The sequence below is a fragment of the Aspergillus chevalieri genome, chromosome 4 (assembly GCF_016861735.1).
Source record: "Aspergillus chevalieri M1 DNA, chromosome 4, nearly complete sequence".
Classification (NCBI taxonomy): Eukaryota; Fungi; Ascomycota; class Eurotiomycetes; order Eurotiales; family Aspergillaceae; genus Aspergillus; species Aspergillus chevalieri.
Window position 1 is genome coordinate 18,420 of NC_057365.1, and position 24,808 is coordinate 43,227.

A 24,808-nucleotide genomic window follows, 5' to 3' on the forward strand; every position below is an offset into this window, starting at 1 on the left:
CACACTTGACGCCAGAACGCACACAATTATTGCATTTTCGATTTGACGAGATTCGTTTACATTCACAAGACATATTGGAAGCACTCATTTCGGAACAACGGAGACAAGGAGGAGAAAAGAAACCTTCCTTATCTATTTTATCAGCCAGACGATCACGACGAGGGTTTGATTTGGGCATGATAAACGAAGCATGAGGAAAAGAAAAACAGAAAAACAAAACACTCACCGACGGGAATGCCGCAGTTCTTATGGCTCTCGAGGACGAAAGCCTGAAAGAGGGGGAGGTAATGTTACAGATCTCACTGCATCAGCCTCACGTGACAATGCGGGGAGTCAAGGCAGAATCATTGGGCAAAAAGACCATGCAGAAAGAACAAGGATTATGATGAGGAAGATATACACCCAAGCATCACGTGACCACGGTAGAAAGGACGACGGAGGAATTCTACCAATATACCAATATGGTAGATAGGACAAAGAGGGAATGCTACCAATCTATCAGGGAATGGATATTACAGGACAGAAGGAGGTAGCATGGTAGGAACGGAGAATCTACCATTGGACTAGGAAAGGTATATAAGGACATTCATTCATGTACCTAGCTTAGTTCTTCGCGATCAATTCAAGTCTTACAGCATTGGTTACCTTCTAGTTTCTGACTCGTCCGCACTTAACCAACAACCCAGTATACGTACTCGGTTGGCCTTGTTTCTCTACTCGTTACCTTTACCGTTCCTACTTGTTGATTATCTTACGGAGCCTGGAGGGGGCGATATACCCATCAACGACTATTGAACTACGGAGCCTGGAGGGGGCGACATACCCATCAACGCATACGACATACCGAATCGGACCCGAAGGGGCATTGAGCATACGACTACTTGGGAACACTTAAGGTAAGTGTTCAGTCTCGAAATACAACTAACTAGAACCCTAGGTACGACACGAGAGAAGCCAGGTTGTGACAGTAGGTCTCAAAAGAGACCAAAGAGATTCGACGACTTTGAATTGATATAGTACTGCTTTATTTATGACATTTTTCCAGTAATGAATATGAACTTTCTTCAGAAATCAGTCTATCGAAGGAAATATTTATCATGAACTTATGAATATGAATTCACCTGAGCATTGGTAATATTCAGGACTACTGGTTATTAGATTACTAGTTTAGTTACTTAAAAAACCACTACCATTGCATAAATTATGCAAGTCACGGGATTACTATAATTAGTAAAAAGTTGGGTATTTGGGTAAATTCTTGGGTATACCCAGATGGGTCTTGGGTACAGACCTTATACCCATACCCAACACTTGGGTAAGAGATTCATACCCAAGAACCACTTGGGTCTACCCAAGGGTATACCCAAGGACAATGTCCAGGCCTATACAAATCTATGTACAGATGGAGAGATATAGATCGATATACATAGTATACACACATACATGCACACGCACATATATATATATATATCTCTCTACATGCATATGGCATATGGGTGTGCACGTGCGTGCATGTGGTGTGGGAGTGCATGTGGGAGTGCCAATATATATATTTCTCGCTTGCTTGCCGACTCACCTGGTCAAACTCGTTGATCCGCCGCTGTGACGGCTCACATATGATAGCTCATATGGCGGTTCAACACTACGGCACTGGATGATACATCCCAAACACCATCCAGTCATGTCGCCAACAATCCTCTTTAAACCTCTTCATTACCTAGATAGATTTCCTCTTCTTCTTTCTTCTCCAGATTCGATATTCTCGTCGATGGCTACAATAGTCTAGATAGGAATTCAGTTCGTTATTATCTACTATTCCGAGCTCGTGACAGCCGCGTCTTGATGGACTGGTAGGCCGCCTCGATCAGCCGCTCGACGCTGGCGCTGAACACTGTCAGAAGGGGCTCAGCCATGGGATCCGGTGGCGCAGCCAGCGGGGCTACTGCTGGGAAGGCATGCCCACGCAGGAACTCGGGCCACCGGGTGAGCTCCAGCCAGGGGGATATCTCGGTGGGTGTCGTTGCAGAGGAAGAGGTCCATCCTCTTTCGTTCTCTTTCCTTCCTTCTTTCATTTCAGGTTGTTGCCGGTGTTCGATTGGGTTCGATGAGCACTCACCGTTTATGGGTATGGGTATGGGTATGGGTTTGTGGATGTGGATGTGTATAATATATAGATATATATATACACATGCAGAGAGAGAGATATATATATATACGCATACAGAGAGAGATATATATATATATATATATAAATATATCGGGGAAAGGAAGGAAAAGGGAACGAAGGGAAACGCGGGCTCGCAGCGTCTTAATAACCGGACAGCCCGAATAGCTCGACAAACAGATCGACGGACGGGACGGGACGGGACGGGGTGGGGCCCGGACGGGAACGGCGACGGACCAATGAAGGTGGGAGAAAAGCGATCGGGCCCTGGATGGGGTTGCTACTAGGGTAGAGAAGAAGAAAAGAAGCCCCTCGAAACCACCGATCACCAGAAACTGCACCACCCGATCCAGTGCTGGCAGATATTCTCTACATTCGTCGACTGCGCCAGCAATTTGTCCACCTGGTCGCTCACGTTGAGTTCCTCGTACAGCCTAAAATCACGGCCGGTCAACTTCTCCTTGACGCGGGCGAGAACCTGCAATGCGCGTGCGTTCTGGAGTTCCCGGGCTTCGTTGGGGATGCCTTCTTGGGCATCTAGGATTCCGCCCTCGAGAATCGATGGCCGGCGATGACGCGAGTAGTTGCTGGGCTGGACGCCGTGTTCCGTGTTGAGATTGCCAACCATGGACTGTCGTCGTTCGGCGGCAAATGGTATTCGGTCTGGTTCTTCGCGGACTCCCAGACGCCAGTTGATCAGGGGGTCGTGGATGAACTATAGCGCATTAGCTCCAGAACACCTGGGAAAATAAAAGAAAAAAGAACCTACAGCTTCCAAAACAGCCATCAACGAATCCTTGTTCTCCCTCAGAACACGCATCACTGCCTCACATGTAATCCGATAACTACCCTCAATATTACTGACCTCCATGGCGAACGTCAACATCCGAGTCAACCGGAACGGCACCCGCTCAGGATACTTCTCCCGATGCATCGCAACCTCGAAGCAATCACCAAAATCAATGTGAACCACCTTGCCCGTAATCCGGTCAAGAAGCAAGTTAGACGGGTGACGATCACCCAGTCCGAGAATATAACCGACCATGGACATGACACCAAGCGAGCGTGTGTAGTTTGTCCGCCGCTCAAGCCAGGCTTCTGAGCTTCTACTCTTGAGCCATAGTATGCGATACAGATCCTTTCCGGTCGTATTGTCCATGGCATATCCAAAGACCTCGACCTTTTGCATAAGTGTGAGATTGTCGTAGTCAGGCGCCATCTGGAGCATGATCCGGTGCTCAATGTTAAGCAGGATGCGGCGACTTTCTCGGTATTCCTTGATGAGTGCATGTAACGTGTCACTGTTGGACACCCATCCCAGGAGACCAGAACTCTGCGAGAGCGGAATGGCTGGGAATCGCTGCACGGAGAGATGACGCTTGAAACTCTCACTGTCATTATCAAGCAACGTGTTGACAAGGCCAAACAATTGCATAACTCGCTCGTCCTGTCTGATATCTTCATGTCCCTTAAGGAGATACATGTAAGAACTTCCGTCACTGCCATTCAGCGTCATCCGTCTTGGCCGCTTCTTGGTCTGAAGGACATGTAGAATGGGGTCGAAGCTGATGATCCGGATAATGGGCCTACCGCTCTGGTAGGTTCCCGGAACAGCCAGATCAAGATCTGAGCAATCCTTAAGCTTGGGCGAAACATATTTCAAATCGAGTGTGGACAACTGCGGCAGCTGTCGGCTGATCTTCCGGAACACGGTGTAATACAGATCCCAAGCCTGGTTCAGATCACCAATCTCCTCAGTCTCGCGATAAAGCATACAGTATTGTTTGGCCTCGGCAAGATCACGTCCAAAGGCCTGCGTGAAAGATACCTCCCGCAGAGTCTCAGCACCCTGATCCAGCATGTCATGCAGCGGCGCCAGGGTCGCAAACATTCCCTCCACATTGTGGTCGCCAAAGTAAAGACGGGAAGCTTCTTCCAAGCCTTCGTGCCAAAGATCGTGCCACAAACCGGCAACCCGGATCAGTTCGTGGCTTACAAGATCGGCTTGCTCGACCAATCTTGCGCTATGCTGCCGCATATTGTCCATGATATTGCTGGCGGATTGAGACCGTCTGGTAACATTTGATTTCATGGCAACCGTCAATGGATACACAAGCGCCTGTGGGTGTGTCTTGCCCACTTCGGCCAGCAGTCGATGGACGGCACTTCGGACTCGGAAATTAGGCTGGTTGATCCGCGCAATGAGTTGCGGAGTAACCGCGAGCCAAGTGTCAATGTTCACAGCCGTGAACCCTTCTGTCACGACGCCGTTGACATCCTGGTCGCCGCCGTGGGTAAACCAAAGAGTAAGCAATCGCAAGGTGTCCTGCAGCGAGGACGTCGATGACAACGCAATGGACCGTAGGAAGCCATGGATAGCAGGGATCACATGCTCTGTCACAATATGCTGGGGAACCATGACGGGTGGCTGTCCCTCCCGGTTGGCCTGGCTAGCAATGGTAGTAACAACCTCAAAGTTCGCCAGTGCCCAGGAATGCCACGCCTTGTACGAATCACAGTTGTATTTGGTTGCGGCAGAGTAGGCATTCAACACCTCACGAACGAGTTCTGGCCTCCACTCACCGCGTTGCAAGGCCGTCTGCCATTCTCCTTGTCTGAGATAGCTCTTTGCAAGCAGTCGCCTGAGTTTGTTCACATCACCAACTCGTTCACGGAGACCAACAATATCCGCATGATTCGCGTCTATGATGCCATTCACACCGTTAACTGCATGATCTATTTGCGATACCAGGAAAGCATTGAAACGCGTAAAGTCTTCCGTCAAGTTCGCATTGAACTCTCTCAACATTGTTAGAGAGTCGCGCTGGCGGCCCATCGCCCAGCTGAACTTCAATCGAGCGTAAGTGACTTCAGGAGGAGCAATAGCGCGGGTGCCGTTGCCGTCAGAAACAACCGTCTCCAGTGATTGAAGAGAGCGTTCTGCAAGACCCATACGGTTGGATTTGCGGCAAAGGTTGGCGAATTTGATCCACATATCAAGATTCTCACAGGGCGAAGTGACAAGCGCCCTAACTTTAAGCATGCGTTGCCACACTTCGACATTCTGCTGACACCCAAGCAACCGTTTGTTCCAGGTGTGGCGCATGGCATCCTGCTTCTCAGGATCGCCGATGTTCTGCTTGTACATTATGATTTCCTCAAGTTCGGCCAGCATCTGGACGCGAACCACAACGTTATAGGCACGGTTATACGACTCTCCAAGCAAGGCCGAAAGTTCCATGTCCAGGCCGTTCTGTGCCTTCTCGATGTACATGGTCGCTTCGTCGAACTGGTTCCGATGAATCGCAAGGATAGCGCCAAAGAATGATCGATCTGGAGACTGCTCCTTCATGACACCCAGATACGAGTCCATCAGTTCCCATTGTCCCCGACCCCAAGCGGCGGCAGCAGCCAGAGGAGCAATGGCTCTCCGATTTTCAAGGGACGCTTGGTTCCACTTTTCTTGGGCAAGGTCTGACAACACCTTCCACTCTCCAAGAGCATGCAAACACCGCATCTTGCCCATCGTAACCCCAAATGAATCAGGGTCAATCCTTTCCCGTCGTTTGTAGGCAGCAAGAGCTTCCTCCCATCGCTGGAGTTTTTCGAACCAGGTCTCCTTGAGCTCCACATCACGGTAAGCTTGGGCTTTGCGGAGGATACCGATGGCAGCGTCAGACTGCTGCAATTGGTTGTTGATGGTGATCAGTGCCTCCACTGCTGCTGAATTCTGATCTTGTTCAAATTCAAGTTCCTTGTAATGGAGAGCCTTTGCGAATGCATGGCATTTCGCAGCATACTTACCTAATGTACGAATATCAATCGGCAGCGCCTTGTCATCATGTTCCATGAACTCGGCGAGATTGAGAAGAATTTGAAGGATCTCAGGTGGAATGTTCGGAGAGGTGAGTGCCTTCTCAATCGACCAGACCAACTCTTCTTGGTATTGGTCATACAACTCGGTCCAACACGACATGAAGGCAGCGTTGAACAGATCTCTTGCGAGTGGCTGGTATATACCGGCCAAACTGGCGCACGCGCGGAGTGCAGAGGAAGGCGACTCCTTTAGAAGTTCAACACTGAAACGACGGATCCATTCCTGCCAGTCCTCGCGTGTCGACTTCTGAGATGCATCCCAGGCATTCTTGAGATGCTGCTGGTTAACCACCATTTTCTTTTGGTCGATTTCAGCGAAACTTGTGTCATCTTCTAGGGTCGCGTAGTTCTCATCAGGGTTCAGATCTTGCGGGAGAGGGTCTCCCTTTTGCAATTTTGTCACCAGGATCTGGTAGTTGACATGGGTGATCTGGTTAGTCTTCAAAACCTTATTGAGAAGATGGATATAATGAGTAAAGTCCTGTCCGAGCTGGAATATGAGAGCGCAAATACAGTCCATTGCAGGTTGGCGCAAGGAACGTTCACTGCCACCAACAACTCGGGACAACGAATGAAATATCAGAGAGGCGAAGTCAGAAACATTGACCTGATGCGAGAGTTTTGTAAGGCTTTCAATAGCAGACTTTCGGATACTTGGTGGATTCTGAGTCCCGTCAAACAGGCGGACAATGGACGGAACAATCAAATGCATATACTCTTCCCCGCTCGATCCAAAGATCAAGAAGGAATGGAGAATTCTCTCTGACGGCTGACGACGCGGCGTGCTGTCATTATCGAGGGTATCCAACATGGGTGGGACAAGGCTAGCGAGATATTTTTTGAACTCGCCTTCCAAGGAAAATGCAATGGCCTCCATGAGAGACAGAATCGTAGCCTGTACTGGGTAGGATGTTTCCCAGAAATCATGAATAACATCAATGATTCCTGGTAGGAAGGCACGGATATGTTGCCGTACAATGTTAACCAAAATGGCCATTTGGTTGAAATATGATTCCAGACGGCTATGGGGGGATCCTCTGATGACTGCTATGAAGCCAGGGATAATCTGCCCCAGGAAGGGAACACATTTCAATCCCAGGGTCTTGAAGATGGTAACAATTGCATCAATGACCGCAGAATGATACTGAGACAGAGAATTCTCCTGCAGGATGTTCTGCATGAGGGTATTGATAGCAACCGTGGGATAGTACTCTTCATTAGACGGCGTGAGTCCTTGCATGATCAGGGCAACATCGGAAACCTGCTGCACCTCGTTGATGTGATGGATGCCTGGCGCATCTTCGCTGATTTGCTGATACTTGTATGGATCAAGGGCACCAAGGATTCCCAGGAGTTTGATAGTCTCCTTACGGAGAGACCCAGTCTGTTCCGTCTTGATGATATTGATGAGTACAGCGAGGAGATGAGGATACTCGATATATGGGTCTATCACGTAGCCAGAGTTCCTGGCTAATTGACCAAGCATTCGCAACGCCGATTCCCGCTTTGCATGTGAAGATAGATCTTGGAGTGAATCCAAGATAATCGGCATCAGCTGTGGCAGGTAATGGTTCATTTCACCTCCTCCGACGTTCGCAAGTTCACCTACTGCTTTCAACGTTGTCGAGGCAACTCCCGGGTTGGCATCCGTCGCCTTGGGAAGCAGAGTAGTCACCATAGGGTCGACATACGACCTAATCAGTTTCGTTGCATTTGAGACAAACAGGCTGATTAGCTGGGCACTCTCTTCCTTTTGGCGAGCTGTACTGGCAAACCCAAGGCCGGTTAAGAGGTCGACAAGCAGCTTCCGCAATGGTGGGAAAACATAAGCCGGATTGACGCTGGAAAGCCGTCCGATGATACAAATCGCAGCTTCTCTAACAGAGAATGTCTCATCGTTGACGGCCAAGAATAAACACCGGATGTTCTCAGGCCTCGCCAGATGACGGTCAAATTTCCGGTCCAACGACCATAACACGGTACGCCGGATTTCTGGGTCAGGATCCCCAATGCCAACAGTTAGGAGCTTGTCAATCACCTCACTAACGACCTGGATTGAATGACTGCTGGTTTGGTTGATGATGGGGTCGTGGACAAATAGTTGGTAGCAAGTGAGCGCAGAGGCTTTCCGGATTTCCGGGTTGTCATTCTCCACGTAGTTAATGGCGACATCCCGCACGAATTCATTCAGGATGTGGCCAGAGAAATCAAAGCTTCCCAAGGTATGGAGAGCCAGAGCAATGTCTGAGTCGGAGTGCAGCTCTTGGGGAGCAAAGTCCTTTGCAAATGAGGGCATAGGTGGAAGTCTATTTTCCGGGCATCCAAGAGGCCTAAACGGCGTTCCATAGAGGATGATACTCAGCATGTCCAGCAGCTTCTCTTGGATTGTGGGCTTAATGGGTGGGATATAATGGGCCATGTCCACAAGGGCTTGTGTCAGTGACTCGCTCAACCCACATGCAAAGATTGGGTCAAGCAATGCTTCCATGTATTTGCTAAGCGCTTGTCCGACACCGAGTGACAGCATGCTGATACATTCAAACATCGGTGCTTCATTGACCGCAGATCGGTTACGTCTGTGATTGTTAGCGGACTTGAGACAATACTTTGGGTGGAGGATCTGAGCCTACGCTTTCATGGCCAGTCCCTCTCGAATGTATATGATGATTCCATCGAGGTACTGCGCGATTGCCACCCCGACCGCATTGGCAATCTTTCCAATAGCAATGAACGCTGAATTCCGTTCCTTATCCCGTTTGAGCTGTGCTTGTAGGTAAATCATGAATCGATGGAGGTAAATTTCGGTAAAGTCAACGGGGGCGTAGGATGCAAGGATGGGGATCGTCAAGACGACTTGGGTGCGGATTTTAGGATCACGATGATCCTTGAGACGGAGAACGATTTCGCACGCATTTCGGTAGTGATCATTCATGAACATGGCACCCTTCAGCAGAAGCTCTTTGAGGACCAAAAGCGACCCATGAATCCAGTCCACATGGTTCGACTTCAGCCCCAGCAACGCCTCTTCGTAGATTCGTGCAAACCACAACTGTCGGACCTGTATGTCTCGCGCCGCGATAATCTCGAAGCACTCACTGACTGCTTCCGCCGCCGTCTCCCGGGTAAGCACCTTGGGGTCCCGCAGGGGGACCCAGATGAGCTCGAAAATCTGCGGAACAAAGCCATAGAGAAGAGTCGGCGAGCCTTTCGCCAGTTCCCGCATCACAAGTATTGCCGCGAAACGTCTGCTTTCCTGTCGTTCAGACTGAAGCCACTCCAGAGCCGACTGGATTTCACTCTCGACCAACTCCGCGGTGAGAGCTCCGCCTGGCTTGGCTAAACGGCCCAACGCCCTGGCCGCATACGCCAGCACCAGGGTATCGTTGCTTCTAAGCGCGCTGCGCAGATAGCTGGCGAATCGAACCGTTTTCTGAGCGGCGTCGACGCCATCGAAATCGATTAGACGGTCGAGAGCGAGCAAACCGCCGATTCTTTCGTTGGTGTCGCTGCCCGTGACGACGAGCTGCGCAATACGTTGACTGACAGCATTGTAGAACTCGAGGAACTTTTCGGGGGACCAGTCTGCAAAACAAGGAAAATCCAAGTGTCAGCAGGGGATACAGCAATCAAAAACAGAGAAGATCAAAAGAGTAAGCACCTCTTGAGATGGCAAGGACGTTATCATAGAGATCGTATGCAGCTCTCACTCGTGCCTCCTCATTCTTCGACTTCAGTTCGACGAAGAGCCGTGAAGTGACGTCCCTGATAGGACCTGCTTGCGCCATGATTGCGGACCACCCGCCAGGATGGACATTTGAAGCTTCAACCTCTTGGGCAAGCTGAGCATAAGAAGAGGAAAAAGCAGATGGTGGGTTGAACTGGTCACTTGGAGGTGGTGAGGTTGGAAGTCAGTCCGGAAGAGAGTGCACGGGCCAGGTCAGATGGTCGGTCGTTGGCTTGGGGCATTCACTGCCAAGGGAAAATATAGAAAATTATAATAAGATAAACATAAATATAAATAAATTATACCATTCTTGATACTATTTGCATTATTATTATGCTTGGGCAATATATCCCTACCAGTCCTTCTAACGTATTCGGTAAGCGAGCGGGCCACCTCCCGCGATTTTACGCGCCGATAATAAATCAAGCAGTTCAAACCACAACCATACCATCAAAAATGCCTCCTAAATCAAGAAACTCAATTGAGCAAGAAGGAAGGATCTTATTAGCTATCTCAGCTATCAGGTAAGAAGAAATTCACAATATTTGTGAAGCAGCCCGTCTTTATAATGTGCCCCGTACAACACTCCAACCGGCGATTGAATGGACACACTTTGTTATGGGCTAAGCCCGCAGCGCTAAGTAACTAGCTATCATACAAGAGGTTTCGTTGAAGAAGAGAAGAACAGATGTCCGATCGGACAACCTTTTATATACAAAAGTACGTTATGCGGGGTAGGTAGTCAGATAACCACTCCGATCATTCCTCTGGATAACATATTATTTATTCTACAGGCGCAGCCTGTGACACACTTTTCGAGCCGAGCAACGCGCCAACTCCCATAAATTGACACAAAATGAAGAGGAATCGCTTGTATGATGGATACTATCTCTAGATCAGCGTGGAGCAGCTCCCCGACCAGCTCATGTTCAAGAGATGGCTGATATTTTACTCTCCAAGCGCGGTCATACAACCACTACAACTGTTGGAGATAAATGGGTCTATAACTTCATCAAACGCCATGACCAGCTTAAAAGCCGATTCTCTCGAAGATATAATCATCAGCGTGCAAAATGCGAGGATCCAAAGATTATCAAAGATTGATTCAACTGCATACAGATCACTCTTGTCAGTGCGGGGTCAGGTGTAGACCTGGCTTTGGGCCGGGTTTGGGCCGGATTTCAGGCCCATGGGCGGTTCACGAAATGCCCATTTGGCTGCCAAGACTAGAGTGTCACTCGGGGCGGGGCGGGGCGGGCTTTGGCAGGCAATGTCCCGCCCCAGCGGGCTTTGGGGCGGGGTGAGCCATGATGCTGCCCGCCCCAAAACCCCGGTGGGTTGGGGTGGGTTCTGCCCCAAAACCCCGAGATTCTCCGTGCTATACCCAATACGTCTATCAAATATCGCACTATTCCAACCATGGTTAGTTTGGGCAGCTGATGGGGCGGGGCCCCCAGCCCGCCCCGACGGGGCGCCCCAAAAATCAGCGGGGCGGGGTCACGGGGCCATCCGTGACACTCTATGCCAAGTTGCATAAAACTAATACATAACTTGCTGACTTAGCTCGATAAAATACCATCGTTTTGAATACCATCTCTTAACTATGGGTTATTACCAAATTTACAAATGCCCTTTGATTGCAGAGATATATATTCATTGTATACAGCACTCATGTACTTCACCTAGCAAGACAGTATCTTAAATATTTCTATCATATCACTATTTTCGTATATAAATCTAAGAGTTTAATAAAGTCTGATTATACTAAACTGTTATAACTACTTTATATAAGCGTACGATATAAAGAAAGTGGCTTGATTAATATATAGGAGCTGATCGTAGATATGAAAAGTGTCACGGGCTCGGAATAGTAGATAATAACGAACTGAATTCCTATCTAGACTATTGTAGCCATCGACGAGAATATCGAATCTGAAGAAGAAAAGAAAAGAAAAGAAGAAGGATATATTTACACAAAGAAGCCTTATATATGGTTGTGTGTGGCCTCGCTAAGCAGCTGTTTGTCTCGATTGCTTTCATGGCATTGTTTGCCATGTTGACAATGAATGTTCATGAAAGCACTGAGCTGAGCCGTCACATGAACCGCCATGTGAGCTATCATATGTGAGCCGTCACAGATGGCTACAATAGTTTAGATAGGAATATCATTTCGTTATTATCTAGTATTCTGAGCTCGTGACAAGCTGGCCCGCCGCCTGCCGCCGAATCGTACTATACACTGATTTTGAAGCCTTTCTCCCCACAAAATTGATATATATTATCCATGGAAACAATAGACTATTTCTCAGGACATTTTAGCCGATTGTGGCCTATTTTACCACATGTGCTGCAGGTTGGTGGCTTACGCCGCCTGGAAACTGGGTGGTATGCTTCCTCTACTATAGCCTCCTGTTCTTGGACTTTTTGTAGTCCTTTAGCACCTGTCAGGCTCCCTCCAGTCTGTATAAAGGCCCTAGGAGCTGCTCTTCTCTGTTTTTGATGCCGGTTTTCCACGCGAAGCTGGTGGACTTCGTGCCGTAGTAGGATGGCATTCTGCATTGTCATCTCCGCCCCTCTCATGACCTTTCCCATTGCCTCCTGCATAGTTGATGGGGACACGTGATGACTTTGGAGGTGATTTATTCGCTTCTTTTGGGCCTCAAGCTGGTTTATATCCGCTGGAGTGATGGTGTCTTTCCTGCACCAAAGGATTGATTGCTATGTGATGAAGGCGGCGTCGGTGTTTTATATGGTATATGAAGCTTTGAAAGGACTCGCTCAGGTGAAAATGGGACCAGGCCAGTTGCTGCAAAGCTGCTTCGAATATTTGATGATGATAGAGCTTGGTAATGGATGGTAGGGTATATATAGAGGAATTCTGTTTTATCCACAACGTTGATTCCCTTCTGCATCTTCTTGGTGATTCTTTCGCCATATAAGCGTTTCAATGGCGAAAAGCAGCCAACATCCAATGGCTGAAGAAGATGAGATGGATGCGGAGGCATATATAAAGGAATAATATTCCTTTCTGTACAAAATCTGTCGAATTCTGCAGTGGCATGGCTGCTATGGCCATCCAAAATCAACATGCGATATCTCCCTAATGTACGGGAGGCTGTATGTGGCTCAAAGACAATTTGAAGCCACTCCAGGCCTAATCCATCATCGTCCAGCCATTCCTGCTGACACTGATCGTATAGTCCTTTGGAACAGCATGATACCATTGAGATTGATGGTTTTCTGCAGCCAGGATAATCTGGGGAGGCAAGGCCCATCCAGCTGCATTTACGGCAATGATGGCAGTTACCCATTCGCGATTCCCAGGCTGTATGGCTTTGGCATTACTTGCCCGAGTCTCTGAGCCACATATAACTTTGGCCGTGGATGTCATGCCCATCTGAAATCCAGTTTCATCCATATTGTAGATATGTTGCTCGAGAATTCCGTATTTTTCAATAGCATTGTAAAAGCACTTATACGACCCCATAACAAGCTCTGGATCTTCACATTTGGCACGCTGATAGTCGTATTTTCGGCTATATTTGGAAGAGAGTTCCTTACGGCGTTGAATATACCGAGTCATCCAATGCTCGCCAACATAGGCAGTCTGAGAGGATAGCCGTGCGGACAGTAACAACTGTGCCAAATAGCGTACAGTAGAGATTTGTAGTGGTAGGCCACGCTGGCCCATATCAATGATCCATGATGAAAGTGTTTTTTCTTCAGTAGGCGTCAATTTTCGGCCATTGGCAATAGATTCCTTGCGGCATGTGGTTCCATTGACTCGGGTCTTGAAGGTAGAGAGAGGTACATCATATGCCTTGGCTGCTGCATTTCTTGATGAAAAAAGGCCTTTTTTATAAGCTTTTACAGCTAGTTTGATGCGCTCTTCTTTTGAATTATCGGCCATAATCGTGGTTGTGGATAAAATAGCAAAATACAAATGGTGGGTAGTTGCGGATGTGGCCAGCTGGCCAGCTCGGTGGTCAGTTACGTTAGTAGTTACCAGCCATGTGACCATGATGAAGACCCTTCACGATGCTGGTGGGCGAACTTCCGCATACCAGCGATTAGTCTGTGCTCTCTTATGGAATGCCACATATTAGTCCGCAGTGCGCTCATCACGCTGTCTCAACCCTACATCTCTTAACACAATTACGCCGAAACCAGAGCCTGGCGCGGTTTCGGGTTCCTGGCGAGAACTTGCGGTTCGGGTACGGGCTTAACTCCGGGGTTCTAGTATTGGGTCCAGAAGTTCAGAACCTAGGATCCATGTGCGGGTCTGCTAGGGCCTACAAGTGACGTACACCACTTTGTTATAAGCTATGACATCAGAATACAGTTTGTGAAAAGGTAATGAATAAAGCTTCATCTCTTGCGACTCTATGCGCATTGCAATAGTTACCTTGGTGTCAAGGAACAGGTTTAACCTATTGAATTCTGCAGTAGGGAGGGCTCAAAATCTACCATATGATTGAGACAATTCGCGACTCGGCTTTCGGCAAGCTACTCCGCCTCTTGAGCGGTGGAAGCCTCTTACAGTACCCGGAAGAAATGGATGATTCTGCTTGGTATACATACCTCCAAACCTCGGAGACTGGACAACCCGAAGAATCTACAGAGAGTAATGATGAGGGACTCCTCCAGACGTATGGATTATACGCGGTCATGTCGCAAGCTTCGTCCCGGAGCCGCCGTGGGCCGCGAGGTAAAATACCGGAGATAATCAGTTGGGGAGGGCCGAATGATAGTGAGGTAAGACACCGATCCCCAATATGTGTATCCTTTCTAGGACTGTATGGTGAGGATTCCGGCTGATGGTCCTAGAATCCTCAAAATTGGAGTACTGACAAAAAGATCTTTGTCAGTTTACTCATCTGGCTTCTCACATTCTCTATCTATATTGGCTCTGCTATCTACACGCCAGGGATTCCAGGTGTGTCGGAGCAATTTCATGTGAGTAGAGAAGTTGCTGTACTTGGACTGACATTATTCGTGCTCGGATACGGGCTGGGTGAGTCGTATGCTTCTTATTAGACTCACTGATCCTAGCCACCGCTGACGGAATACTCGAGGACCCATGATTTGGGCACCCCTCTCAGAACTTCCTGCCGTGGGCCGAAGCCCTGTGTATGTTGTCACACTGGTGATCTTCGTTTTCTTTCAATTCGCAGTGATCTACGCGAAGAACATCGGCATGCTCTTAGCATTTCGATTCTTGACCGGCTTCCTTGGCTCACCTGTCCTTGCGACCGGAGGCGCATCTATGGGGGATATCTGGGACCCTCGAGTCCGCGACTATATGATTGCAATTTGGGGATGCTTTGCCATTTCCGCTCCCGTGCTAGGCCCTCTGGTGGGGGGGTTTGCATTTTCCGCCGAAGGTTGGACATGGACTATCTGGGAGTTGCTTTGGATATCTGGCCTTGCGCTTTTCGTTCTCTTCTTCTTCTTGCCCGAGACATTTGCCCCAAGCATCATCAGTCGCCGTGCACGGCGGGTTCGCCGGATCACGGGTGATCAGAAGTATGCGTCTAGGGCGGAGATTGAGATTGCTGGTGTGTCTTCCAAGGTAAGCCTGTCGGGCAGAATCGACTTGTTACCTCCAGTAGAGGAAGACGGAGACTAATAGACTATATAGGACGTTCTCATCGAAGCACTCATCCGTCCAATTGAACTCTGCTTTCTCGAACCGTCGTCTTTCTGATGAACCTATATATCGCCCTCATCTACGGCATCCTGTATATTTTTTTTTGAGGCCTTTCCGATCGTCTTTGAAGAAAAAAATAGCTTCAATCCCGGACAAAACGGGCTGACGTTCCTGGGAATTCTGGTGGCGGCTATTTGCATCGCTATTCCGGGGTACTTTTATTGGAAATATCGGTGGCAATCCAAGCATATTGACCAGAACGGCTATCTTTCCCCAGAAGAACATCTTCCACCAGCGTGTTTTGGAGCGCTGTGTCTGCCGATATCACTGTTCTGGTTTGGGTGGACTGGAAACTTCGTGAGCATCCATTGGATCGTGCCTATCATCGCTTCAATGCCCTTTTCTATTGGGGGTTGTCTCATCTTTAACAGCATCTTCTGCTACGAAGCAGACGCGTACCCGAGGTATGCAGCCTCAGTTCTTGCGGGAAATGATTTCTTACGATCCTCCTTTGGCGGTGCTTTTCCGCTATTTGCAAGTGCAATGTTTCATAACCTGGAAGTGGGTTGGGCCTGCACATTGCTCGGGTGTTTGACTGTGCTCTTCTTACCATATCCGTTTTTCCTCTACAAGTTTGGGAAGCGGATCCGGAGGGGAAGCAGATATGCGCAACACGGCAACTAGTGTGGCGAAGTCATAGAATCTTTTCCAGAGAAAATATCTGGGAGTTAAGGACAAACAAACTATCAGCACCTACAGCCATTGAGGCAGGTTGATTAGAAGCAAAACCTCCTTACAAATTCGCAATAGCTGTTGGTCTTCTCCGATAGCTCAACCTGTAGGCCGTCATAAATTTCTCGTCTGCAATTTGCCAGCTCTACACACGTCTCAAAAAAGAGAAAAAGGAGAGTGGTTCCTCTCTCACCGCAGGTCAGCTGATGCGTGAAACTATTGAATCTAGCTCAAACACGACAACCACCGTTCAGCCTTCTGGGCAAGCTGTATGCTCTGCTCTACAGCCTTTCGATGCCACTTCACTCCCGCCGGGCTCCTCTCTTGTAGAGTAGCCAAAAAGAGATGGATTGGAGACTCAAGAGGTTGGAATAACCCCTGCATGGTAGAGCACTTTATGACCTTCAAGAATACGACTATCAGTCATAAAAGGCGCAATATAAAACAACCCTAAACTGAGATGCATGGAGGTACTGTGTTATAGAGCTGGTCCCTCGGCAAAATTTTCCTCTAATTACAATGCTGGCTATCCTGAAGACTCGCCGTTCAGCTTTGGTACGTTTTGAACATAAGTAGGTCTTTCTTTGTGGGAATGAGCCCGGTATTGTTGGGCAGTGATCCTTTATCGTAACATCGCTTGGCTATCACTATCATCTAACCGAGGAGTAGAACCCTCCAAATCAACTTCACAACCTGAATTTGACAACCCCGTTCTGTCACGAGCTCGGAATAGTAGATAATAACGAAATGATATTCCTATCTGAACTATTGTAGCCATCGACGAGAATATCGAATCTGAAGAAGAAAAGAAAAGAAGAGGAGTCTATTTACCCAAAGAAGTCTTATATAGTTTTGTGTGGCCTTGATTGTTTGCCATGTTGACGGTGAATGTCAATAAAGGCACTGAGCTGAGCTGAGCCGTCACATAACCCCCCTTCTTAGGCGGAGTCTGTCCTCAGACTCTATGTGGGCATGTTATCATCAGGGTGGTCCTCAATCTCATCAACTCCTTCTTCCCAGGCCTTAAGCCATTCCTGTAGTCGGCGAGGTGGTCCTGGCCGATCTGGGTACCGTTGGTGGTAGTCACATATACGATGTGGAGAACCTTTGAAATTGGTTGCTGGGCACCACGTCCGATCCTCATCAAATTCTATCCACTTCACCTGATACTGCAACCAACGCCGAGATATGCGTGAAGCAAGCACTTCTTCCACGTCCCACTCCTGCTTCTCAAACGCTCAAACGAATTTGTCCCGTAATCAGGCCACCCTGTGGTATCACTGGGAGTAGAGCCACCTTTCTGGTAACTAAGCGAAACTGAACACCTGCAATGGCAACGATGGCCATTGGCGATTTTCTGCATGTTGTGGACGAGGGATGTCGTATGTGTTGGGTTTCACGTGTGTAAGCCGGTGATGCCACGGTTGCTTCACGGCCACTTTGATTGCGGACCTCGGGAAACAGGTTTCTTAATTTCGATATTATTAACCATGTCGTCCCTCACACTTTGTTCTCTGGCCGGAGAATACGGTTTCACAATCATCATTCTACTCACCCTTCCTATTTGTGTGGCGTGTTTGCTATACGCATTTCTTCCATGTATATACATCTAATAGTGCCAAACATCAGTCAATGATAAAGAACAGTCCATTCCACATAATTTGATCGTCCATCAATACCTGCTAAATATAAGAAAAGATTGTTGTATTAGAATTTCCCCGGATATTCGTCTACTTACCTTAGGCCCCGGGACACACGGGTTGTTTCAGGAATGTGTGCGTGGCGCCGTCATCGAGCGTGCGTTTCGTTTTTACTGTGGACTCCTCCCTCATAAACGCTCCATTTCTCCAACACGGCTGCCCTCTCCTTCGGCGAAGCAACATTCGATTCCGCCAGCCCCTGTTGGATCCGCGACTTCACGACGTAGTCCTCTCTGTCTGCACCATATGAGCGCTCTATCTCTCGATGAATTCCACACAATGGGTAACCGAGTAATCCCCACATCCCTGCAATTCCAGAGCTCTGTCAGTCAGTCTTCCAGCGGAAAGATCAGGTGCAGCACCTACCAGCTTGAGGTTTGAGGATTAAGCCTCCCAATCCTCTAGCCACTCCGCTAAATCCCCCATCTTTCCAACCCTGGCTGGGTTGAGTCACTACGCCGGTGATTCCATCATATGAGCTATATCCAAATTCCTGGGGTGGTCAGCACTTATCAAGTTCCAAAGAATACAGATATCGCCCACCTTCCCAGCTGCAACAAACCCAGACTTAAACCCAGTGACCTCGGGTGTATCCCGCACAGTCCGGTCGTGGTATAAACGCGGTGTATTGTGGAGGCCTTGTGAAAACATCAAGGCAAGGCCCATGGGTACTTCTATACCCCAATTTAGGACCCGACGAGCCATATAGCTTGCATTCGCCGCTGCCTTCTGCAACGGATTCCTTTTCAGTACCATCGACGGCGTGCCCACCTGGGACTGGGTCGTCGCCCCAGACGAAAGAGTAGATGTGGACATCCAATTGTCGTTTTGTGTACCTACCGACCGAGAAGATCCCGCCGGCAAGTCCACGTCTAAGTCTAAGATGGCCGGTGTCTGAATACGCGAAGGCAGGTTGTAGTTAAAGGCGAAGCGGTCCGAGGCCGGCTGGGATAAATTCTGCACTGCATTTACGGGCATATCGACAAGCCCTGTGAGAAAATTGCTCATGGCACCCGTGAAAGCCTCGGTTCCTAGACAGCCATAGTTCGTGTCATAGTGTTGTGAGCGGTATCTGTTATCGTTACTTCAGCTACCACTTGTCAACGTCCAAGGCATGCCGCTTACAATTTCACATTTTTGGGGTTAAGCTTCTTTTCCTCGACGAGAACAGTAGCCGCAAAGGCACTGAGTAGTACCTTCGTTCTCCTGATCCGCCAAACAGCTGGACGGTTGGGACACAACGCACATTGAAGACGATGGACATCCAACCGCTGGTGGAAACTTTCCAGCGCAGTGCGGACACCATCCTCCGCTCGAATATTCTCACCAAGCTTCTGTGCTTTCTTGACGGTTTCCTGCTTCAAACAGAAATGAATGGCACTAGCCAATCGATTGGAGGTCAGGTCCCGGTTGGGTATTGGCGATGGACCCGCGCCATTCTGCGCCACTAAACCGCCCCAGAAAAGCTGGTCACCAAAGAAGGGGACAACGATAGTCGGTCGACCCGAGGCTAATCCGGTAGCTGTTGTTCCGGCCCCGCCGTGGTGAACCACGAGCGAGACTCGTGGGAATAGCCAGTCATGTGGGCAGTTACCCACGAAGAACACATCGCGCCGATTTATTTTGTCGGCTCCGAGACCACCCCATCCTTTTGAGATAAGGGCCCGCTGGCCTGTCATTTCGACCGCGTCCAGGATAGTCCGCGTAAGGGCGTCCGGATCATCCACTACGATGGAGCCAAATCCGATATACAGAGGCGGGGGACCTGCATCAAGGAACTCGGCTAGATCCCGTGCAGGGGTGTAGCCGGGGTCTGCAGCGAGAAAGTTGAAGCCTGTTACATTAATGTGTTCATGCCAGTCGTCTGGCTTCGGGAGCAACGAAGGGGACCTAATGATACCCGGTTAGAAGTTCCTTTCCTCCGCCGAGATGGCAACGTACCCACCAGAAATACGTAAAGGGAACATGGAGCCGGTGAAGCAAACTCGGCGCGCTCATGGCATCCAGCTGCTCCAAGCCCAGCTCAAAGCGGCGAAACCGATTAACCAAGTCACCTACCCCCTGCCAGACGAGTATCTCAGTAAGACCATAGGAGGCGAAATTGGCGATAGAACGTTTCATATCGCGAAGGTGAATATTCGACAATGGATGCGGAAATGCCTGGGTAGGAGAACATGGCATCCTAGCACTATCAATGCCTGTTTAAGAAGACTCATCAGGGAGCGACCAACGTAAACATCAAATGCAGAGGAACTCCCATCTTCTGCGCACAATGGAAATGTGCAAAACTCGGAGGATTTGCAATGATCGTGTCAGCCACAAACGGCGGCGTAGTTATGCCCTCATCGCTGGTTATGTCAACGCCCTCACCAACCTCAAAGCAAGACCGCCAACATCCGCTTATCATCGTCCGGAGCTCTTTTCGGCGTCTTCCGATGGTCCCTTGAAGAAGGGTTTTCATCCTTGGGAACAACTTCGGATTATTGACCATGAAGGACATCAGCTCGGCTGGGTCGCCGCCGATATTGAAAAACTCCAATCCGTTCTCCTTGACAAAGTCTCGGAACACGAGGTGTGTCGCCAGCCTCACACGATGTCCATGTTCCCGCATTGCTCGGCCTAGTGCTATGAACGGTTGGACGTCACCGCGCGAACCGACGACATGGATAACCACGTTAAGGCGGAGCGGAAATTGAGTCCCTCCTTTCTTCTTCTCCGAGGAACGACGGTTTGGCTGACGCTGGAGAGCACTTAGTAGGCTGCCTACCTGCGCATCGTCTGCGTTGAGCGCAATTTCTACACGACCATTATCTGCGGGAAAGGGGAGTATTTAGCGGCATTCAATCTTGCAGGTTTAGCCAAGACAGAGCGTATGTCATACCAGTCACATGTGCCATTGAATTAAGGCCATCAGCATAGTGGCCATGTGGCTGCCAATATTCTGGTGGTGAATGAAGAGCCAGTGGAATATTAGATGCAGCAACGTCTCCCATGTTTGCGACGTGATCTTCCCAATCTGTGCCTTCTGTAGATTACATCCCGGGCGTAAAGAGCTGGTTTGAAAATGCAATACTTATCATAATAACGCTAATGGTGCTGCCCTGTCATGGATCGGCTGAGGCATGACGCAAGATGTCACCACACCGCGGGTTTGGGCTATGTCGAACGAGGATTACCGCTAAACTACATTCAGTCGTCAAACTACAGTCATAGTATCCACATCATTCCATCTTTTCATTTTTTGACTTAGGTAATCTATCCCGGATCCCCATGATTTTGCTGAATCTTTAACCAATATTGTGGCGGTACTGTAGTGCCGAAGAATCCGGGGCCCCGATCACTAATCGCTTGCCTAGATCGTTCGGACTTTGATGATGAGTTCAGTGGCCCAGCCTTCTCGAATCGAATATCCCGACTATTAATAAGTGGTTACTGATTTTGAATGTTCTCCGGTGCCTCAGACTTTCTAGTTTCAGCCGTGGCTCACTTGCCAGCCTTTTCCAAAAGAAGCCGGGCTCGGCACACATGCCTACCTCCGAATAGATCCGGCAGGTGGGTCTGTGGAGGCAATACTTTATCCAATGACTTGGAATAATATCTACCCACTTGGCGGGCCCACCAACGACTTAGGCATTAGGGTTCTAGTTAGTTATATTTCGAGACAGGACACTTACCCTAAGTGTCTTCCAGATAATCGTATGCTCAATGCCCCTCCGGGTCCGGTTCAGTAAGTCGTATGCGTCGATGGGTATATCGCCCCTTCCAGGCTCCGTAAGATAATCAACAAGTAGAAACGGTAAAGGTAACGAATAGAGAAACAAGGCCAACCGAGTACGTCTACTGGGTTGTTGGTTAAGTGCGGACGAGTCAGAAACTAGAAGTTAACCAATGCTGAAGGATTGAATTGATCGCGAAGAACTAAGCTAAGTTCATGAATGAGCACCCTTATATACCCTTTGGTCTGTACACCATTTAATGTGCCATGGTATATACCGTATACCGTATACCGTATACGATATACCATCCTGTATACCATGCCGTATACCATATACCATATCGAGTGACCTGTTCGGATATCAACTTGATCCCTGTCGCTTCCTGCATATCCATCATCAACCATTATCCAATCATTCTGCCTTGACTTCCCGCATCATCACGTCTGACACGACGAGGTCTGTAATACTCTACTGGTATCAGCCGATTCTTCCTCGACCATGGCTATCACGTCGAATCCTTCCAATTAGAAGAGGATGTTGAAATCAACCTTTCAGCACCAGATCCGGGTACCATGCAGGAATGAGGCGAACGAATTGCAGCCAAGCTAAAAGGAGTTCTTGACATTGCCACAACAGAGCTTTCTGTCGCCCAACAAAGACAAGAAGATTATGCCAATCGCCAAAGGAATGCTGCGCCTGAATACAAGGTCGGACAGAAAGTCTGGCTTGACCTGCGCAATATACGTGAATCTGTTAATCCCCCACATGACACCTGCCAGGCATCCCTGGAAGATAGTGTTCCAAGTATTACACCACACGACGGAATCAACTTTCCATGATGGTGTCGCCGGTGCCGGCAAACCAGTCAGTGAGTCGTTAAGTGTCTTTGTCGAAGCAGATTTTGCCCGTTGGCACTCACAGATATCGCCACGGCAACCACAGGTTGTAGTTAATAGGTAAACAATACCACGCTTCATAGACGCCGGCCAAGCGTTTGATACCGGGGAGGCTCTTCTGGTGATTCCCCAACCGCTAGCAGCACCACCAGTATAGATTCCTAAACCTCCACGGGATGAGTCCAAACCCCGGCACACAGAATACCCCGTTGAGAATTTGTGATGTGATTTCAATCCAGATACGGCGTGAAGAATATAAGCTGTCGCAGGTAGGGTGGCACATCGCAGGGGCTGCATTGCACATCAGCAGAAACAGCATCCCGCCCCAAGCGACAACGTTAAGGCCGTAGATGGTAATGCAATAGCCTTTCGGAGTTGCTACCCAGAGCCATCCATGAACAACCCACACTCTTGATTTCATTGTCATTGAAGCCTGTTGAGAACACGCATTACTCATGTGAGTCTATATCATTGATCAGTGCCCGTCCATTTCATGTAATGGTTTCAGTAGATCTTGATATCAATTCAATATGATGTATTTACTTCCACCTGTGAATCGATCCATTCATTTTCTAGAGATAGATGTAGATGAGGACCTTGATCAACGCCAGGCCAGGGGTCGGGTTGGGTCATGATTATTTTGTAGCTTGGAGATGGATACACCAGACGAGATAGCGGACGGAAACAACGTTCACGATGCAAGCAGTGTAAACCAGCTAGGTTGAGAGCAGTAAATTGTAAAGCATGAAGATGGACGATTCATGACATTGTTGAATGCTTTTCTTGCAGTACATATTCAGAACTACGAATCTTTCCCGAGCAAGGCGAGCTGCCGCCGTCACTCTATGATATACGAACACGGTAATGTACCATTTATTCCATTGATTGCGCTTCCTGAGAGGGCTGTGTTCTTCCGCTTCGACTTGTTTCGTATTAGCAAAAGTTCAATTGCAAGTGAACCGCGGAGTGCTCAGATCCGGAAAGCCTTGGGCGCGACAGGGGCAGTGCGGATTTATGGGCTGTGTCTCATGCATAGTTAACTAACGTAATCGGTAAACGAGCTGGACATGTAAGCGAGCTGGACACCCCACCCAAATCGCGTCCATGAATTAGAACCTTCTACTTTAAACACCCACCATGCCACCAAATCACGCTCGAAGCTCTAGAAATTTAGTAGAGCAAGAGGGTAGGATCTTGTTAGCTATTCAGGCTATTAGGAGGCAAGAAATTCCCTCAATTCGTGAAGCAGCACGCCGATTCAATGTACCGAAGTCAACTCTCTCCACGCGCCTTCGTGGAACGATAAATCGCTCCGAATTACGCGCCAATAACCATAAATTGACAGAAATTGAAGAGGAATCGCTTCAAAGATGGATTCTCTCACTTGATGATCGTGGAGCAGCACCCCGACCTACTACTGTACAATAAATCGCGAATATTCTTCTGGCAGCACGTGGAACTACCCCGGTTCAAACAGTTGGGGAAAAATGGGTCTATAACTTTGTGAAAAGGCATCCTGAGCTTTCAACCCGATTTTCGAGACGCTACAATTATGAGCGCGCAAAATGTGAAGACCCAAAGATTATCAGAGTGGTTTAATCTTGTGCAAAAAACAATACTTCAATATGGCATCAGCCTGGATGATATTTACAACTTTGATGAGACTGGTTTTGCAATGGGTTTAGCAACCACTGCAAAAGTCATTACAAGGGCTGAATACTATGGTCAACGATCACTCTTACAACCTGGGAATCACGAGTGGGTGACTGTTATTGAATGTATAAATGTCTCAGGTTGGGCCTTGCCGCTGTGTGTGATTTTCAAAGGTAAGGTTTTCATTGAGGCTTGGTCTGATGGTCTTCTGGATGATTGGCGATTTGAAGTAAGCCCAAATGGCTGGACTTCTGATGAAATTGGACTTCAATGGCTTCAAAAGCTCTTTATCCCATCAACGATTACTCATATGAAAGGGAAATATCAGCTTTTGATACTTGACGGTCATGGTAGTCATTTGACACCAAAATTTGATGAATTATGCAGCCAAAATGATATTATTCCAATCTGTATGCCTGCACATTCATCACATCTTTTACAACCTCTTGATATCGGCTGTTTTTCAGTGTTAAAGCGATCATATGGCCGGCTTGTTGAAACCAAAATGCGTCTTAGGATCAACCATATTGACAAGTTCGACTTCCTTGAGGCTTACCCACACGCACGATTTGAAACATTCAAGCCTGAAACCATTAGAAATAGCTTTGCAGCTGCTGGCTTAGTACCATTCAATCCTGACAGAGTGCTTTCAAAGCTAAATATTCGTCTTCGCACACCAACCCCCCCAGTGAGCTGG

General features: G+C 48.4%; 3 protein-coding genes across 3 annotated transcripts; 1 reads left to right on the plus strand and 2 right to left on the minus strand.

Moving 5' to 3' along the window:
- Window positions 1-2,489: 2,489 nt before the first annotated feature.
- On the minus strand, window positions 2,490-9,825 carry TOR1_1 (phosphatidylinositol kinase- protein kinase tor1; the record flags this gene model as incomplete). The annotated part of the gene is made up of 4 exons (XM_043278160.1): window positions 2,490-2,879; window positions 2,934-8,616; window positions 8,671-9,622; window positions 9,699-9,825. The coding sequence occupies 4 exons, from the start codon at window positions 9,823-9,825 to the stop codon at window positions 2,490-2,492; spliced, it is 7,152 nt and encodes a 2,383-aa protein (XP_043135967.1).
- A 4,409-nt stretch (window positions 9,826-14,234) lies between these two features.
- ACHE_40010S (uncharacterized protein) lies at window positions 14,235-15,471 on the plus strand (the record flags this gene model as incomplete). The annotated part of the gene is made up of 4 exons (XM_043278161.1): window positions 14,235-14,519; window positions 14,592-14,778; window positions 14,840-15,336; window positions 15,406-15,471. 4 exons carry the CDS (start codon window positions 14,235-14,237, stop codon window positions 15,469-15,471), a joined length of 1,035 nt encoding a protein of 344 aa, XP_043135968.1.
- Window positions 15,472-17,934: 2,463 nt separating this feature from the next.
- Window positions 17,935-20,839, minus strand: ACHE_40011A (glycosyltransferase; the record flags this gene model as incomplete). Its single annotated transcript, XM_043278162.1, has 7 exons — window positions 17,935-18,152; window positions 18,213-18,339; window positions 18,390-18,918; window positions 18,972-19,736; window positions 19,792-20,028; window positions 20,078-20,657; window positions 20,728-20,839. 7 exons carry the CDS (start codon window positions 20,837-20,839, stop codon window positions 17,935-17,937), a joined length of 2,568 nt encoding a protein of 855 aa, XP_043135969.1.
- Window positions 20,840-24,808: the final 3,969 nt, after the last annotated feature.